The following is a 19,298-nucleotide window of genomic DNA, read 5'->3' on the forward strand; positions in this document are numbered from 1 at the left end:
GAATCCTTCTGAAAAAGAGCTCTGAGTTTTCTACAATAAATTATTTATTAACTCGTATGTCATGCCAATTTAGACTCATGTGCATTTATTTTATACTTTGTGTTACAATCCAACACTGATTGGTTAAAAAATCAAATTGTTCCAACTTGACCTTTGGTTTCTGTGTATCTTTGAAATAGTCCATCATCATATGCTTTCTTTTTTCTTTTTTCAATCAATCCCTTACTTTTTCATATAGAAAGATTCTCTAGGTATTATATATCAATTTCCTGTTCTGTCCTGGTCCCAGCTTGCCATTACTCCTCAGAGCAGGTGCTGCTTTTCTTAATGAATGATGTGATGAACCAAAATATGGTAGTAGTTTTATGGAGGGTAGTTGTGCTCATGGCTATTAAGTGTCTGAAAGTTGGGGACATCACACAGGTAGTCTACAGGACAAAACGTGCAGTCAGATAAGATAGTTCTCAAACTCTAAAATCTAATGGAATTTACCCTCCCACAATTTTGACATGCTTTAGACAGGTGACTTAATTCTTCTTTATTTATTTATTTATTTATGTCTTTTTGCCTTTTCTAGGGTCGCTCCTGCGGCATATGGAAATTCCCAGGCTAGGGGTCTAATTGGAGCTATAGCCACTGGCCTACGCCAGAGCCACAGCACCACAGGATCCAAGCCACATCTGCAACCTACACCACAGCTCATGGCAACGCCGGATCTTTAACCCACTGAGCAAGGGCAGGGATCAAACCCGCAACCTCATGGTTCCTAGTCGGATTCGTTAACCACTGAGCCATGACGGGAACTCCAATTCTTCTTTTTTAAATCCAATTTATTTTTTTCCTCCCCTTATGTCACAGTTCAACCTTAAGAAGAACCCACTGATAAATCCTCAGTTACCAGATTTTTCTAAAATTTTAACTGTGTAGTTGTGAGAAGAGCCAGATGCCCAGAAAGTAAGCTGCTATCAGAGATTTATGAAAACAGTCCAGTTACATCTTCTGACTTCTTGCTTTTGGAGTGGGAGTGTCTATCCAATTCAATTCCACCGTATAATCTGAGAACCATATACTTTGTGTGCTTTCATAGGCATCCAGCTGGACAGGACTTTCCAAATGCCTCACAGTCTGAGTCTCAACCACACTTGTATTAGATGAGACTGGGGACTCAAAAGGGATGCTGCAATGGGCCAAGACTTTGGGGCTATTTGTAAAAGGAGGCTGATGTGTTTTCCATGTAAGAGAGAAAAAATTGGGGATCCAGAGGGCTGAGAAGCATGAATTGATGTGAACCCCCACTTGACAGGTTGAAACCCAAACACCCAATATTTTGGAAAGTACTATATTTCAAATAAGGCCTTTAAGGGGAGGGAAGTTCGCATGAAGTCCATTGGTGTGGGCCCTAATCCTCTCTGACTCATGCCATCATAGAGGAAATGTGCAGACAAAGAGACATCATACCTAAGCACACACACTAGAGACACCACGTGAGGACACAGAGAAACCACTCTCCTCCATCTGCAAGGAAAGAGGGGAATTTTATAAAATGGTTCTGAAATGTAAAACCCTGCAAATTAAGACACTCTACAAGGAGTTCCCGTCGTGGCGCAGTGGTTAACGAATCCGACTAGGAACCATGAGGTCGCGGGTTCGGTCCCTGCCCTTGCTCAGTGGGTTAACGATCAGGCGTTGCCGTGAGCTGTGGTGTAGGTTGCAGACGCGGCTCGGATCCTGCGTTGCTGTGGCTCTGGCGTAGGCCAGTGGCTACAGCTCCAATTCGACCCCTAGCCTGGGAACCTCCATATGCCGCGGAAGCAGCCCAAGAGATAGCAACAACAACAAAAGACAAAAGACAAAAAGACAAAAAAAAAAAAAAAAAAAAAAAAAAAAAAAAAAAAAAAGGACACTCTACACAGCACTGTTATCACTTAGAGTATAAGGGATTAGAACATCCCAGAGAAGCAAAACCTAAAATTATTCATCAGTACTAAACCTACCATAAAAGAAATTCTGACAGGTCTTCTCTAAGTAGAAAAGAAGTAAGAATACATAGGAAAGGAAAAGAATCCAATTAGGAATGGACAGTATATATTAAGAACTGAGGATCAACCACGTAAATGAACCAATATAGATTAAAAGAGAACATAATCATTAAAGCAACTCTAAGTACAATAAACAGTTAAGGGATAAGCATAAAGATGTGGAACATGACCTCAAAACACAAAATGGAATTCCCTGGTGGGGAACAAGTTCCCTAGTTCCCTAGCAATTAAGGATTTGGTGTTGTCACTGATGTAGCTTGGGTTAGATCCTAGGCCCAGGAACTTCTGCAAGCCCTGTGCATGCAACAAAAATAAAACACAAAATATGGGGGAGGAGATGGAGTTCCCATTGTGACTCAGCGGGTTATGAACCTGACTAGTAACCATGAGGGTGTGCGTTTGATCCCTGGCCTCGCTCACTGGGTTAAGGACCTGGCATTGCCTCTAGCTGTGGTGTAGGTCACAGAAGTGGCTTGGATCCTGTGTTGAATAAAAATACAGATTGCTTAAAATGTGTTTGAAGTCAAGTGACTACCAGTTTAAAGCAAGCAGGTATAACTATAGGTCAACACATATAAACTTCATTTAGCCACAAATCAATAACCTCCAATAGACACACAAACCCCCCCAAAAAAAGAAAAAAAAAAGGAAAAAAAGGAACAAAAGCACAATACTCAAGAAAATCCTCAAACCACAAGGGAAGAAATGAACAGAGAAGTGCAAACACATCCAGAAAAGAAGTAATAAAAGGGCAATGAATACATACTTATCAATCATTACTTCAAATGTCAGCAGACTAAAAGCACAATCAAAAGATATACAGTGGCTAATGCAATTTTTTAAAAGTCCCTTTCATATGCTTCCTTCAAGAGACACACTCCAGGACTAAAGACACACACAGACTTGTGTTCCTTGGTGTCCCAGTGGTTAAGGATCCAGCTGTCACTGCTGTGATGCAGGTTCAGTCCCTGACCCAGGAACTTATGTATGCTGCAAGTCTAGCAAAAAATAAAATAAAATAAATAAAGGAAAAGGAAAAATGAGAATGATAAGGCAAGAAAACAAACTCATTGCTCATTTAGATTGCATTAAAAGAACAAAATATCTAGGAAAAAAAGCATAAGCAAGAAAGTCAGAAACCTATACTCTGAAAACTGAAATGCTGCTGAAGGAAACTGAACATGTTACAAAGAAATAAAAATATATCTCATGTCCTTGGACTAGAAGAAAGTATATTGTGGAGTTCCCGTCGTGGCGCAGTGGTTAATGAATCCGACTAGGAACCATGAGGTTGTGGGTTCGGTCCCTGCCCTTGTTCAGTGGGTTAAGGATTGGGCGTTGCCGCGAGCTGTGGTGTAGGTTGCAGACGCAGCTCGGATCCCGCGTTGCTGTGGCTCTGGTGTAGGCCAGTGGCTACAGCTCCGATTTGACCCCTAGCCTGGGAACCTCCATATGCCACGGGAGCGGCCCAAAGAAATAGCAAAAAAAAAAAAAAAAAAAAAAAAAGTATATCGTAATAAGTCAGAGAGAGAAAGACAAATACTATATGTTATCAAATGTCTGTGGAATCTAAAAAAAACAAAACAAAAAACAGATGAATATAACGAAACATAGACTCACAGATATTGAGTAGAAATGAGTGGTTATCACTGCGGAAAGACAAGGAAAAGAGTGGGAGATAGTGTAAGGATTAAGAAGTGCAAACTACTGTGTATGAAACAAATCAGCTACAAAGACATACTTTTCAGAACAGGAATATAACCAATATTTTATCATAACTTAAGCACACTATAATCTATAAACATCGAATTATGATGTTCCATTGCCAAACCAAATATAATATTGTAAGTCAACTATAACTCAATAGAAAAAAATTAAATTGAAAAGGACACTTATGGAATAGAAGTGCTGATTGTGGCTATAATGCCAATCATATTACAATGGGTAAATATGACAAATGTTTTACAAATGTGAAAAAATTACTAGTTTGTACACTTTAAAATTATGCAATGCTATATGTTAAATACATTTTAAAATGCGCTGAAACAAACTTTTGTTTTTCTGCTCCTTTTGCTGAAATTCAATCTCCTCATTTCTACTTGAAAACATTTTTATTATGATTTTTATATTTTCCATTATAGCTAGTTTACAGTGTTCTGTCAATTTTCTACTGTACAGCAAGGTGATCCAGTCACTCACTCACACACACACACACACACACACACACACACTCTTTTGAAAACATTTAAATGTGCTGACCAAACAATATATTTTCAATAAATACTGCCAACACTCTAAGCATGTTGTCTATAAAAATCATAACTGGTTCCCAAAGACTCTACTGGCTGAAACCGATTTCATTTTAATCTTTTTCTCTTTTTCTCTTTCTTTCTTTCTTCTTTTAAGGGCTGCACCTATGGAGTATGGAAGTTCCCAGACTAGGGGTTAAATCAGAGCTACAGCTGCGGCCACAGCCACCGCAATGCTGGATCTGAGCCCCATCTGTAAACTACGCCACAGCTCTCGGCAACACCAGATCCTTAACCCACTGAGCCAGGCCAGGGATCAAACTCACATCCTCATGGATACTAGTTAGGTTTGTAACCCCTGAGCCACCACAGGAACTACCTGAAACTTATTTTAAATCCCAACTCCACACCAGGCTCTTCTTTACTCCATGAGGTCATTAATTCATTCAGCTTATTAATGATCACTGCACACACTAATCCATGTTCATGCATAAGATCATACCTATTTCATTTCTGGGAAAAGTTGTAGATTGAATGCTACATAATTGAAGAGTTCATAAATACAGATTCCTTTAAGACCTGGTGTTTATTATTGCATAGATTCTGAACTTCTTTTCTGAACATCTCAGAATAACTTCAATCATATAATTATTTACATAGTAACTATATGTCATGGCGATACTGTTACAATTACTTATTTCAAAGAATATTCTCAACATGCCCTGTTTACTAGAGTCTTGAGATTCAAAATTTTAGCTGGGACTCTGAGGTGAATGAATGAATAAACTGACAATTATACACTGTGGAAAGATGTACAATTTATAGGTTTCTCCTAACAGTGGGGGACTGTGCATTCCTTATCCAGGCAACGTAGATCCTGTGCACAGTCAAGTCACGGCTCATGAGAAGAAAGGGGCTGACAGTGGGGAACCACGCAGCCATGACTATAGTGATTTTCACAAGGAACCAGCTGGGATTACCGAAAAGAGCCAAAACAAGTTGAAAGGTGCAGGCAAGGGTATAAAAGGAGACAAAGCTGCTCACCAGGAGAAGGATGGTTCGGGTAGCTCTGGACTCAGGCGAGGACCTGGGGGAGATGATGTTCCTGCGAATGTGCTGGACCTGCTGCTTGTGTCTGTACAGGAGGAAAACCATGGAGCCACTGGCCCAGAGCATGAGCCCTAAGCATGAAACATCAGGGAGTAACAGCAGCAATGCAAGTAATATGCTTCTGGTTTCGTCATAACGAAGAGCAGAACAGTATCCAAAATCTCTTCTGTTTGTGATATTTTTGTCACTGTATTTGCCAGTTATATTCACAGGGAAAACGACATTGACCAGCATTTGGAGCATCCAGCACAGGCACATCGAGGGAACAATGTGCTGGGGAGCTTTTGCTTTAAGCTCTGCCCACCTGGAGTTCTGGGGGCTGATCGTGATCACCTGAAAGACACTCAAGAGGCAGATGCTCCCCATGGACACTCCCCTCCCCACTCGGTGAAGAAAGAAAATCATTTTGCATCCAAAATCACTGGGGGAAAGTTTGCACCCAAAGGCTGCCATGGTCTGGGGGACTCCTTTAGAGAGAAGGGTCAAGAAGTTGGCCACAATCAGGTGCTGAAGAATCACGTCTGTGGACCGTGACCTGTACCCAGTGAAGTAAAGGATGATATAATGGCAAAAGAGGGAGAAATTCCCCAGGAGTCCAACCACGGTCTGTGTCAGGATGATCACATCTGTGGTCACATCCACGCTGGCCATCCTCCCAGCTCAGTCTCTAATGTTTGTCTTGTGACTTAGAAGCTCCTACACGGGAATGTGAGGTGGGGGCTACATGTACTGAGTGGAGTCCCAACATGCTCGTCTAAGCACCAGTTTCCACTTAGAAAAATTTACCTCATGGTTTTCTGGTACGAGCATCCTTGAATGGGTTGAATATGTTGCACGTAAAGAGCACATGCAGTGTAACATTTATCACCAAAGACCCTACAGGTGATCATTTCATTCTTCACACATCTATGAGGCAAGCGCCTGAGACGTTGCACAGAGGAGAGTGACATACACACAGAGACATTAAGCAGTTACCAAACCCAATCTTTAGGGCAAAATAGAGACTTGACACCCACGGAGATCTTAAAAATAGTGCATTGAACTACAATGCTCTGCCCAACGGGTAGTTAGTTGTGTTCATATATAATAACCCAGATCCATCTTTAGTATTTTGTGCACCCTGACATTTGACTGTAGACTGGTAGCATTTTATCATTTTCACCATAAAAAGAATCCATTTATTTGTACAGTTTTAGTCCATAGGTCAATATCAATTATGAATAAAGCTTTAAGGATCTTAATACATGTACCTGTGCTGCTGGCAGTGAAATACTGCAAGAACCTGCCCCATGACAAGTGAGTGGAATGGATAGGAAAAAGGCTCGATATTAGGATGGAAACAGGAAGATTCCTTTTTTATTTTAATGTTGGAAAAGCAGGGATAATTGTACCTGTCCCATGGAATTAGTGCATGTCATGTTGTAAACCTTGGAAGATAAAATAGGAACACATGATAAAAAGGCAGAAGGCAAAACTAAGTTATTGTTATTGTCATACAATGGAATTATATCATTGCTATGCCAGAGTTAAGGGGGAAATACTAGCAAAAAATTACGTTTATGAATTACATTACCATAAAAGACATATACACAAAACAGCCTCTGCAAGGAAGGCATGTATTTTTTTGCACTATATAAACTTAAGTACTAGATTTTTTGATTGCTAGTAGAATGATTTAAATGGGTAAAAACAATGCGAGAACTACTGCTGATAACTCATAGGTACCACGTCAACTGCTCCTTAAATTTAAGCGTGGCAATAACCTCACCATAACCAGCACACTACAAAGGTTTTTTTTCTCTTTCTATTCTTTTTAGGGCCATAACTGCAGCATATGGAAGTTCCCAGGCTAGGGGTCAAATGAGAGCCGCTCTTGCCACCCTATGTTGCAGCCATAGCAACTTGGGCTCTGAGCCTCGTCTGCAACCTACACCACGGCTCACAGCAGTGTAGGATCCCTAACCCACTGGGTGAGGCCAGGGATTGAACCCCTGTCCTCATGGATACCAGTGGGATTTGTAAACCACTGAGTCACAAGGGAACTACAAATGAAGGTTTTATTGGAGACACAGCTCCTGCCTGCACTAATTGCATCAGACATCCAGAGTTAGAGAACACTTTTCAATTTGTGTGCACCTTGTGCCCAGGATTAGATAAAATTTCTGCAGATTCATCACACCTTATTGCAAACCTGTTAGTATTACTGGTGCACCTTTGGTCATCTTGAACGTTGAGTCTATGATTCCTATAAGGTAAACTCAACAGTAGATTGACTTTACAACCACATTTTAAAGCACCTTGGAAATCATGTTTTGTTATTCTTTGGATTCAGCACAACAATCACGTCAGCGTGGAGTACATTCAGCTGCATGAGGAGCCTTCAGGGATGGGTGCAGGGTTTAGGACCCCATCTCTATTTATCTGCTCAGGTTGTACCTCAGAATTATTCCACCTTCCTGCTTGGCATTAGAATCAGAAAATTTTACCTCCTATTTTTCTGGTACTAGAAGCATTCAAAGGGCAATTCTCAGAAGACTGCCTTTTTCTGATATGATCACTTGCCCAAAATCACGATCTGTCTTTTCCTTACAGACTCTGCCTCTCAAAAAGTAATGGAAAATTCTTACCTGACTCCTTTCTGCTGCCAGAACCCTGGGCGCAGCATGATGGTCTTTAGAGCCAGTACCTGCATGGGAGGGAGGCAGCAGGCGCCTGATATATGGGTTGGTGACTCTGCCCTCCTCTCCCCTCAGAACTGCAATTATCATTTCATCTGTAGCAGCAATGAGAGTATAGTCTTGGGATCTGAGAATATTTCTGAAAACTTTCCTCTCAACTATTAATTGGCAAAAGCAATTACAAGTTACTAGTTAGCTCCACTAAGAGATGACAGCCGTGCTTTCCAGAGGCGTTTTCTTTCCTGTGATCCCTGAAGGCAGACAGGGGCTCACAGGGAGGATGGCAGGAAATGCTGACGTCACTCACAGGAAGACGGGCACCGAGTCTGTGTGTCCCTCTGGACGCGTCTCTTGCCTCAGTGTTTCTCTACTCTCTTCCTAGCACCTTCCTAACCTTCAGACACCTGAACTGAACGGTCAGCTGAAGTGCTGGTAGAGAAATGGAGGAAGACACAATACCCCCAAGTATCTTCAAGGAGATACAAGGAAGAGCAAGAACAGGAAGCATAACTTATAGACGTTGTTTGCACACATCAAAGCCAAGTAAGTTGCCATCATCTGCATTCTTTAATGCAAATCTATATGGATATCTTGAGGAAAATATAGTTTACCATTACTGGCCACCATTATTGGTGATGTATTAGATACGGAACAAACACATAGAAAAAAAGAAGATTGAAAAAGAGTGTCTCACAAATAATCACCTAGTTCTGATGGCTCAGCACATAGAGTCTGCCATTTTTCCAAATATCAGATGGGCCATTGCCCAATACTTATTTATTTAGATCAAATAGTTACCACAGTGGTCTTATTAATTAATTAATTAACTGTGCTCCTTTTCAGTATGAGAACTTGATGGGTGGATAATTAAGAAACATAAATTAGGCACTCAAAGGAATCTTGCTTTTCCCTACAAACAACTCCAGATTTGATACAGGGTCATGATGCAATCACTGCCAACTTTCAAGTCAGGGGTTGGAGCCATGGCAGTGGGTAAGGATGTCAGCACACAGCAGGGAACTCACTCACAGGCAGAAGCAAATATACATGTGTGTCATACTCACATACACACATGCACGTACTTATTACATACATAACTCACGTACTCACACAGGGTGGCGAACTCACAGACACTTCTAATAATAGTTTTCTCTATGTGACAACAACTGGAAAATACGTGTAAACAATGACTGGTCTCTTTGTGAAGCTGGCAGATCTCCACTCCCTGGCGTTACTGTCCTGGTTGTGTCACACGACAGACAAAACAGACTGTGAAGTTGAATGCAGGTTACTGACCATAGCTGACTACATTGTGGACTGAAAGCCAGCTTCCCTCCAAATTCATACCCTGAATTCCTAAGCACTAAGGTGATGGTGTTAGGAGGTGGGACTTGGGAGGGGATCACGTCGTGGTTATTAGGTCAGACCATCCCTCCGGATGGGATCACTGCTCTGACGCCAAGTCCCTTGCTTCCTCTCTCTCACCACCAGGTGAGGAGACAGTGAATAGAGGGTCATCAGGGAACCACTGAAGAGGACAACGTGTCTCAGCAGACACGGACTCTCCCAGCACCTCATCTTGGACCTCCATCCTCTAGGACAGTGAGTAAGAAATACCTTTTTTAACATCACTCCAGTCAGGGGTGTCCTTGTTGTAGAGCAGCCCCCACTGACGAAGACAGGAAACTGTTCTGGAATATCCAGGTGGGTCCAGTGTAATCGCATGAGCCTTAAAGAGCTGAAGTCAGATAAAAAAGGAAGAGAGAAGACCTTCAAGACAGCAAAGGATTCAGTGTGTGGTGCTGGCTTTCAAGAGGGAAGGAGACACATGAGAATGATGAAAGGAAATGAATCCTTCAAACAACATGAATCAGCTTAGAGACCAGGATAGCCGAAGCCTCAATTGTGGCTTTTTGACCCAGTAGGCTGTGAAAAGATCAACGGGTATTGTTTTCAGCTGCTAAACTCCTAGAACTCTATTACAGCAGTAATATAAATTGAATGCACATTAAGATTAAGTAGAAACACATTTAATGAAGAACATTAAATCAATTACTAAAAAACTGATATCACGTAATCCAGCTGAAAATGTTTCTTAAATTATAGGTTATCCTCCTTTTAATGTAGTTTTGGAGTATCTCCAATATTGTATTTACAATTGTACAAAATGAAAAAAATAGCCCACAAATAATCTATTAAAATATTATGTCCCTCCTTCATTATGTTTGCATAAATGCTGTCACACTGGTCTTACACACCAATCAAATTTCTTTCCTCAATCAGCACCTTTGAAGAAGATATTGCATCCTTCAAAGACAGATCTTTCCCATTCACTAAAATATACCGTATCATTCCATGGAGATCATTAAAAAAACATGTTTATTGATCACTCACAATATATACTTATAAAGTATCGAACGCCTTCTCCTACAGACAACATGGAATATGGATCTGTGATCATGCTGGTTCCTGCACACGTAGCTCACAGAGACAGCTCTGAGATGGGGGTGGCTGCACCGCCATAACTGCACTCTTACTGTTGGTGCATAATTATTGCTCTGGACTGAATAGTAGCGTCCCTCCCCCAAGGAGATAGGCTGAAGTTCTAACCCCAGTATGAAGGTATTTGGAGGTGGGTGTTGGGGACATGATTAGGTTTAGATGAGTCATGAAGGGGGAGCCACCATGCTGGGTGCGTTTCCTTGTCAGAAGACACTAGAGCTCGCTGTGCCGGCCCTGTGGATTCAGCAGGAAGGAGACAGTGTGCAAACCAGGGGGAGGACCCCACCACACACTGGATCTACCTGCAATGTGATCTTCAGTCACCTACACCGAGATTGTTTTCCTAGTTAACTCAACAAAACCATCACTCTTAACAAAATTACACTAGACCGTCTATAATAATCCATGTAGAAAATCCTCAGCTGGTACAAGGGACCCTTCGTAAATCTGGGATCCAGTCATTGTACAAGTATTGCATATGGTTGCCTGGAGTGTCTAGTTTTTGGTTTTGGTTTTTGTTTTTTGGTCTTTTTAGGGCCGCACCCTTGGCACATGGAGGTTCCCAGGCTAGGAGTTGAATCGAAGCTGCAATTGCCAGCCTACACCACAGCCACAGCAACACCAGATCCTTAATCCACTGAACAAAGCCAGGGATTGAACCTGCGTCCTCATGGATATTACTCAGATTCATTTCCTCTGAGCTATGATGGGAACTCCCGGAGTCTAGTTTTTTGAATCTTGACCACTTGCTACTCTTTTGTATTTGATGAAACTGACTTTTTTTCTTTGCTTTTTAGGGCTTCACCTATGGCATAGGGAAGTTCCCAGTGTAGGGGTTGAATCAGAGCTACAGCTGCCAGTCTACGCCACAGCCACATCAATGCCAGATTCAAGCCAAGTCTACACCACAGCTCGTGGCAACAGTAGATCCTTAACCCACTGAGAGAGGCCAGGGATTAAACATGGATCTGAGTCAGGTTCATTGCCACTGAGCCATGAGGTGAACGCCCCCAAATTGACCCTTTTGATCAGGGCATACCACCATTTGCAGAATGTCCTTGAGTGTGGATTTCTCTGATTTGAGTGCCTCTTTGTAAGACTCAGCAGAATCTTTGAGACAAAATTCTATACATGGATGATGGTGAAACCTTCTTCGAGTATGGCCTCAGAGGGAAAGATGAGCGTTTTCCATTTCTGGTGGAGGCTGAGACAAGCACCAGGCCCTATGGGCTGTGATGCAGGAAAAGCAGGTTCTAGTATTTTTGCATGGCTTCCAGCTAATATCCTCTGTTACTGACTGGACCTGAGTTCTTGTGGTTGCTACAAAGAAGTGGAGTCCTGGAAGCAGTGGGCTTTGCTCCTGGACACATGCCCCTCTCAGACCATACAGGGGCCTGTGCTAAGCCCCTACTGGTTCTGCTGCTGGATCACCAACCTATAACAATAAATCCTCCCACTAAAATCTGTCCTATTTCAGTCTACCTCCCCAAACTGCACCAATGCCCAATGTTCTCCTGCAAAATCCTCACTCCTCCCAGCCAAGAATTGGCAGCTACAACATGGTTCCTCCACCCACATGGGCCCCTGAACTGCCCACCCAGAAACCTGTTGCTCCCCAAGGGCAGTTTCAGGTCCACTTGGAACCAGAAACCATAGCAAAAACATGACCTTCTGCAAACACGACTAAGAGCCATGGATGGAGATAATGTTTTGTTCTCCTCTCCTGTCCAGCCAGGCTCTCCTGGATGGGTACACGCCCCACTTGCATGGCATCTCCCAGTGGACCCAATTTTAGCATATCCTGAAGCCCAGATGTACTCATGGCAGTGCCAGGGTCCTGGGACTGAACTTGGAATGCAAAGTATTAAGAGAATATCCTCAGCAGAGCTGACTCCAACACAGTCTCCAGCAGCCTCTTCAGACATTGGCTCTATGTTATCCACAGGCAAGTTAAATAGTATCACAGATTTCATCAGCACCCAGAATCTGTACCTGGTACAGCATACGCTAACTCTTTGGGGTCTGGAGGTCTTTTCAGAGCATACTCTTCCCAGAATCCCTCAGAACTATATGCTCAGATGGAGAATCCATAGAATCCATAGATCTGGTTTTGTTTCACAACCAAAACCAGAATCGCTGTAGAAGGAACAAGGGACCCCCCATCACACACAGACATGAACACATGCCCAAGGAGGTGGCCACATCCCACAGAACTGCCCACACTCATCCTTGCCACTCCCCACTCACCATCACCTAATGCTCTAATTGCTCAGAAAACCCCCAGGTTGATCCCACACCTGGGAGGATCTGCACTGCACTTCAGAATAAAAGCTTCCCTTGCTACTGGCACTCAGACATGCACATCCAAGGAAACCCATGGGAAGCTGTCTTCCGTCGTTATCTATCACTCATTGCTGGACTGTATTCACTTCTGCTTAATATTCCCATGACTACACCACTGGGTCAGCCACTTTGATTCTTGTGACACAGGAGGTAGGACCAAAGGCATTCAATGTGCTTCAAGCCCCATTTGATTCAGACCACGGTCATCAGGTGCATGAGAATGAGGCCAAGCTGCTGTCATCACCTCCCCCGTGAGTGTGTTCCAAATTCAAGGAGCTGAGGACATCAGTACCCACTACCATTTACCTTAGAGACATGTGGGTTCCACTGACAAAGTTGTACTGATTTCTTAATCTAATGAGAGAATAAACAAATCAACATTCAGCAAAAACATACCCTAGACAAATGTCAGATCAGTTTAAAGGATTTTCAATTTCTTATCCATGGAAAAGAGAGCCTGGGTACCATGTTCCTGTGACTCATGAAGAGATAGGGGCTGATGGTTGGAAAGCACAGAGAAATTAGGGCCGAAATGTTCATTACCCACCAATCAAGACGGAGAAAAAGAGCAATACAAATGTGAAAGATGGAGGAAAGGGCATAGGAAGAGAGAAACGTGCTCATCAGGGCCAGGATTCTCTGGATGGCTGTGGATTCAGCAGAGGATCTGGGGGAAACCTGATTCCCATGGATGTGTTGGACCCGTTGGCTGTGTCTGTACAGGATGAAAACCATGGAGCCACTGGCCCAGGTGATAATCACAGAAAATGAAATCTCAGGGACAACTATCAATACTGTATGGATCAGGCCTGTGATTTGTTCATGATCTGTAGTAAAACAGATCCCCCAGTCTCTAAACTTTGTGATATTTTTCTTGCTCCATGTGCTAGACACATGCAATGTATAGATAGGGTTAATTGAATTTAAAAACATATTTTGGATCCAGAAGAGGACAATGCAGAAGTGAACGATTTTGGGGGCTTTGACTTTAAGACCCTTCCAGCGGGAGTGCGTGGGGCTGATCACAATGGTCTGGAACACACTCAACAGGCACGTGGAGCCAATGGACACACCCCTGCCCACTCTGTGGACATAGAAAAGAAGTTCGCATGCAAAACCACTGAGAAAATACTTCAGCCCCAAAGCAGCCACTGTGTGAGGGACTCCTTTAGAGAGAATGACCAAGGAGTTGGCGAGAGTCAGGTGTTGGAGAATCAAGTCTGTGGTCCTCAACCTGCTCTGAGTGTGGCAGAGAAAGAGGTAACGGTAAAGGAGGGAGACATTGCCCAGAATTCCAGCTGTCGTCTGGGACAAAGAGAGAAGTGCTATTGTCACATCTAGGGAGAATATTCTGTCATTCACCGTGTTTTCCTTTAAATAACAGCAACAGTCATTCCTCTGTGCAAAAAGGTGCATTGAAGATTTTTTGTGTGTGTCTTTTTGCCTTTTCTAGGGCTGCTCCCGTGGCACATGGAGGTTCCCAGGCTAGGGGTCTAATAGGAGCTGTAGCTGCCGGCCTACACCACAGCCACAGCAATGCGGGATCCAAGCCGCATCTGCAACCTACGCCACAGCTCATGGCAATGCTTGATCCTTAATGCACTGAGCATGGCCGGGGATCGAACCCACAACCTCACGGTTCCTAGTCGGATTTGTTAACCACTGCACCACAACAGGAACTCCTGCATTGAAGATTTTTGATCTCAAGTGTAACATTACTTGTGTGCTCCTGTCTGTTGCCAAGTCTTCACAAAACAGGAAGAGACGAGGAGATTAGTGTATGTTTTATGGAAAAGTGAGCAGGAAGGATGACGTGGAGTTAACCTGGGGGAGGAAACAAAATGACAGTGAAGAGCATAATACTGTATAATAAATAGCCGAAAAATTCCACACATATTCAGAATAGAAAAAACCCACCATTGCCCACATCATAAAATATTTAAACTGTGAATAAATAGTTGATAAAGTTTAATGAAAAATAATATATATTTTGGAAAAAAAACCAGAATATTTCTATAGTCTCAGAATAAGAAGACAGTCTAAACAGAACAAAACCTATTAACATATAGGTGAAATGATTTCAACATATATTAAAATAAAATAAAAATAAAAGCCAGTTTCAGAAAAATAGACACACACACACAGATAGAGACGCAATCATAGAAACAAAGGGATAAAACTGGCAACTAACACAACGTATTCCTACAACCACACAACTCAATAAACAATGAACTAACCATTCCAACAAAGACCCCAAAACAGGTTATTCAGTACAAAATAATATATAAAAATATTGGATGACTATAGTTATAGGAAAAGACAAAATATATCCCCATATATATACTTACAAATACTCCCAAGAAATCTAAAATGAAAATGACAGAAAGAGCAAGTTTTGGCAAAGATGTGGATCAATGAAAAATCTTCCACTAATGGTGGGTGTTCACACTGGTAGGAATATTTTAGAAAACTTTGGTGTCTATTCCTGCAGTTCACATCAAATCCTATGTTCCAACAGTTTCACTCTGAAGACCACACTCAAGAAATTTGTCTACGTCCCACTAAAAGACTAGTTACAGAATTTATATGCCAACACTAGTCATTGGTACCGCAAACTCAAACCACCCACTTGCTCACTAACAGTAAAGTCAATTCATTGATACATACTCCATGCCATCCTAACAACAGTGCCAGTGAGTGCTCTCAGGCATGTGCAAAGTGCAAATAAATTCACCACATCACATGGAGCTGGAAAAGTCCAAGATGAAAGATTTAAAGATGTCTAAAATTGTGTAAAAGAACGAAACAGGCAAAAGATCTAATCTCTTAAATGTGCAAAGATGGAAATCTATATTCCAACTTTTCCACTCCTTCAAATACATGGAATAGAACCATACCCTTGGTGGTGATTTGGCGGGGGGGGGGGGTGTCACACATGTTTTACGCAGGGCTGAACATTCTTTTACTTGATGTAAGTGTTGCCTACAATGGTTTGGACTTTTGAGAAATTCCACTGAGCTATGCACTTGTAACTTGCATGTGTATATAACATTTTTTCTTTTTTTTTTTTGCCATTTTGCCTTTTCTAGGGCTGCTTCCCGGGGCATATGGAGGTTCCCAGGCCAGGGGTCTAATCAGAGATGTAGCCACCAGCATATGCCAGAGGCACAGTAATGCCAGATCTGAGCCACATCTGCGACCTACACCACAGCTCACAACAACGCCAGATCCTTAACCCACTGAGCAAGGCCAGAGATTGAACCTGCAACCTCGTGGTTCCTAGTTGGATTCGTTAACCACTGAGCCACGACGGGAACTCCCTAACATTTTAGAAATACATATTAGGAAAAAAAGAAAGTAATTGGGGAAAGTTGTCCTATAAATGTGTTTGACTTGCTGATTGTGTCTGTATGGGATGAAACTTGGGGAGCCTCAGGTCCAGCCCATGAGCCCAAGAACAGCACATCAGGGAATGATAACACTGCTGCATATAGTGACTCGGGGAATTTGTCAGAAACCTCAGCAGAACAGTTCTGGAAATCTGTTCTTCATGATTTTTTTTTTACTTCATTTGGCATCATAAACATAGGGAAAATAATATGTACAGCATACACACTTACAGGGGAATGTGCAAACCCCTATCCTTAGGCGTTTTCCTTTAAGTTCTCCCAACCTGGAGTTCATGGGGCTGATCTTGATGTCTGGAGACACTTACGGGGCAGGTGGTGCCCATGGACACAGCCCATCTCTTCTGTGAGGATAAAAAACAAATTTGCGTGGATGAATCGCTGAAGTGCTTCAAGTGAAAGCTGCTGTTGTTTGGGGGACATTGTCTCAGAAAATGACCGAGCATCAAATGTAGCCGGGTGCTTGAGTTTTAGCTCTGTGGACTTCAGCATGCTCTCACTGGAGAAAAGAAAGATACAATGGTCACGATGAAGACACATGCCCAGGAGTCCAACTGTGGCTGGAGGTAAGGGACCATTCTCCTTGGAAAATACGTAGAGGTCATCCACAGAGGATCCTGCCATGAAACGTGCATATGTATCTCTTGACTACAATTCAATATACACTGTGAGATGTTTACTTCAGGTTTTGTTTTGTTAAAAGCCCGGAGACTAGAATGCACATTCTTTACATAACACTTGTAAGACTCACGGCTATACTGCAATAATGTGGTACATTCCTTGATATTCATACCCGCAAGATGTGGGCACTGGCATTATTTTTACTGTAAAGATAAGAACACCTTCAAGAGAAGTTAGGTGGTCTCTCTAAAACTCACATGCAGATTAGAGCCTGACTGGTGATTTGAACCTGGTAGGTGGACTGCCAAGCCAGTGCCCTAACCACTGTGTTACACTAACCAACCTCATCAGCCAAGTTTTTCAAACAATCCAGACCTATGTGAAGTTTTAAAAATATGTTTTTCATTTTATTTCACATAATTTTTATTGTATTTTTCATTTTTGGTGTAGTGATTGTTGTTTAAAGATTTTTCTGTAGGTTGATATCCAGTATGGGCTGAAGGGTGTCAGGGGGGATCTTTTCAACATGCTTTTAAGACCTGCTTAAACCACAGAGTTTCTCCAAACAGGGAGAACGGTCTATTTCTAGAGATAATCCAGATATGATAATGGAGGCATTTACTGAATGAATTCATCTACAGCAATGATTAAGATGCTATGGGAGACAGATAATTTCTGTACAATAACAAGAGTTCAGAGGCAAACTGTATTTCCATCTGTAGTCCAAACATCCCTACTTCTTCTATCAAACATGAGTGAAGTTTTAGAAAACATAATAAATTATATATGCAGTAATTCCAGGCTAATTCTTGGGACACTTCCCTTGGTCCAAGATGGATGTGATGAATGCATGATTGGCTCAGTATTGGTTTGGCAGCAGAAAGAACCATCTGCTCTCATACTTGGGACAAAATGCACAATGGCATCTATCAGATACTTAATTGGGCCATTATCATCTTGTCTCCCTAAATAGTAATGTGTGAAAAGTAATATGTAATAAAACAATGGGAGAGAGAAACAAAGCTATTAAAATTTGTGTTTCAAAAGCTTACATATACACTGGGGCATTCCCATCGTGGCTCAGTGGTTAACGAATCCAACTAGGAACCATGAGGTTGCCAGTTCCATCCCTGGCCTTGCTCAGTGGGTTAAGGATCTGGTGTTGCCATGAGCTGTGGTGCAAGTTGCAGATGCGGCTCGGATCTGGCATTGCTGTGGCTGTGGTGTAGGCCGGCGGCTATAGCTCAGATTAGACCCCTAGCCTGGGAACCTCCATATGCTGCAGTGTGGCCCTAGAAAAAGGCAAAAAGAAAAAAAAAAAAAAAAAGCTTAGGTATACATTAATACCCACATAAGGGAAACTATTAAAATAAAGCAACACTTGTGAAACATATTAGAATACAGGAGATCTGTAAACTAGAAGAAGAATAAGGACTTTTAGGATATTATATTTTGAAATCATAAGGCAATAAATTTGGTGATTAGAATTTATCTTGGCTACGTATCAACCAGAGATAATGAAATGAGATGCATTGATCTTAACAACTATTTTCTGATGAGAAGCTAACCTATTCCTTGCATGCTGCTTTTCTAACTTCAAGAGAGAAAATAGTCTCATTATATTCATGAGACTTCAGATGCTTTCAGGAGAGACCCAGTTACTGTTGCCACGCAAGTCAGTTACATAGAGTTAGATAATAGAGAATTTTTTTAATTTCCAGAAACAAATTCGCATTCATGGTCTTGCAGAGAATTAGAAAATTGTTACAGTTTTATTCTACTCTATATTATAAGCATGAAGGCATTATAAGCAGTACACATCTAATAATATCCAACATTTAAATGATTCCTGTCATAGGACAGCAGACTGACTTCAAAACTATAATGGTTAAGCAGATAAAAAATGATTCCTCAATATCACTGAAATGACTCACCATGAATCCTTCCCAGTGCGTATTTCATTAAATTACACTGGAAGCCATCAAGTATTGGTATTGGGTTTAAGAACCTCACCTTGGTTTTGCAGCTCAGCTCACCAATAAGGAATTATTATGCCTTTTTTTCTAGCGTGGCCCCTGAATCTCTTCCAACTCCCAGAGTCCCTTTTCCAGGCATGAACACTCACTTAGACTTCCTTCTTTCCAGACTCTGCTTCTCAGACTGAAACACAAAACACTCATCAGAAGCTTTCGTGTTCCCAGGATGGCGAGCTCAGTGTGAAGGTCATGACAAGCAGCACATGTGCGGGAGCAAGGCAGCCAGACCCTGATATACGGTTTGTGGTCTGGGACCTTGCCTTCCCTTAGAACTGCAATTATCATTTCACTTGTAACAGCAATGGCAGTGCAG

At 42.0% G+C, this 19,298-nt stretch overlaps 2 protein-coding genes across 2 annotated transcripts; both read right to left on the reverse strand.

Annotated features, from left to right (window-relative positions):
• Positions 1-5,107: 5,107 nt before the first annotated feature.
• Positions 5,108-6,049, reverse strand: LOC110261299 (vomeronasal type-1 receptor 4-like). Its single transcript, XM_084961833.1, has one exon. The coding sequence runs from the start codon at positions 6,047-6,049 to the stop codon at positions 5,108-5,110; it is 942 nt and encodes a 313-aa protein (XP_084817959.1).
• A 1,659-nt stretch (positions 6,050-7,708) lies between these two features.
• Positions 7,709-14,375, reverse strand: LOC146402435 (vomeronasal type-1 receptor 4-like). The gene has a single exon (XM_084961828.1). It carries the CDS (start codon positions 14,335-14,337, stop codon positions 13,351-13,353), a length of 987 nt encoding a protein of 328 aa, XP_084817954.1. The 5' UTR covers positions 14,338-14,375; the 3' UTR covers positions 7,709-13,350.
• Between the last annotated feature and the right edge of the window lie 4,923 nt (positions 14,376-19,298).

Source organism: Sus scrofa, chromosome 6 (genome assembly GCF_054392235.1).
Source record: "Sus scrofa isolate SSC_HxYL_T2T_F1_AM1 chromosome 6, Sscrofa_HxYL_maternal_Yorkshire_Landrace_v2.0, whole genome shotgun sequence".
Classification (NCBI taxonomy): Eukaryota; Metazoa; Chordata; class Mammalia; order Artiodactyla; family Suidae; genus Sus; species Sus scrofa.

Coding starts and splice junctions, on each gene's coding strand:
- LOC146402435 (XM_084961828.1), bottom strand. CDS start 14,337: ATGCACCTTTTTGCACAGAGGAATGACTGTTGCTGTTATTTAAAGGAA.
- LOC110261299 (XM_084961833.1), bottom strand. CDS start 6,049: ATGGCCAGCGTGGATGTGACCACAGATGTGATCATCCTGACACAGACC.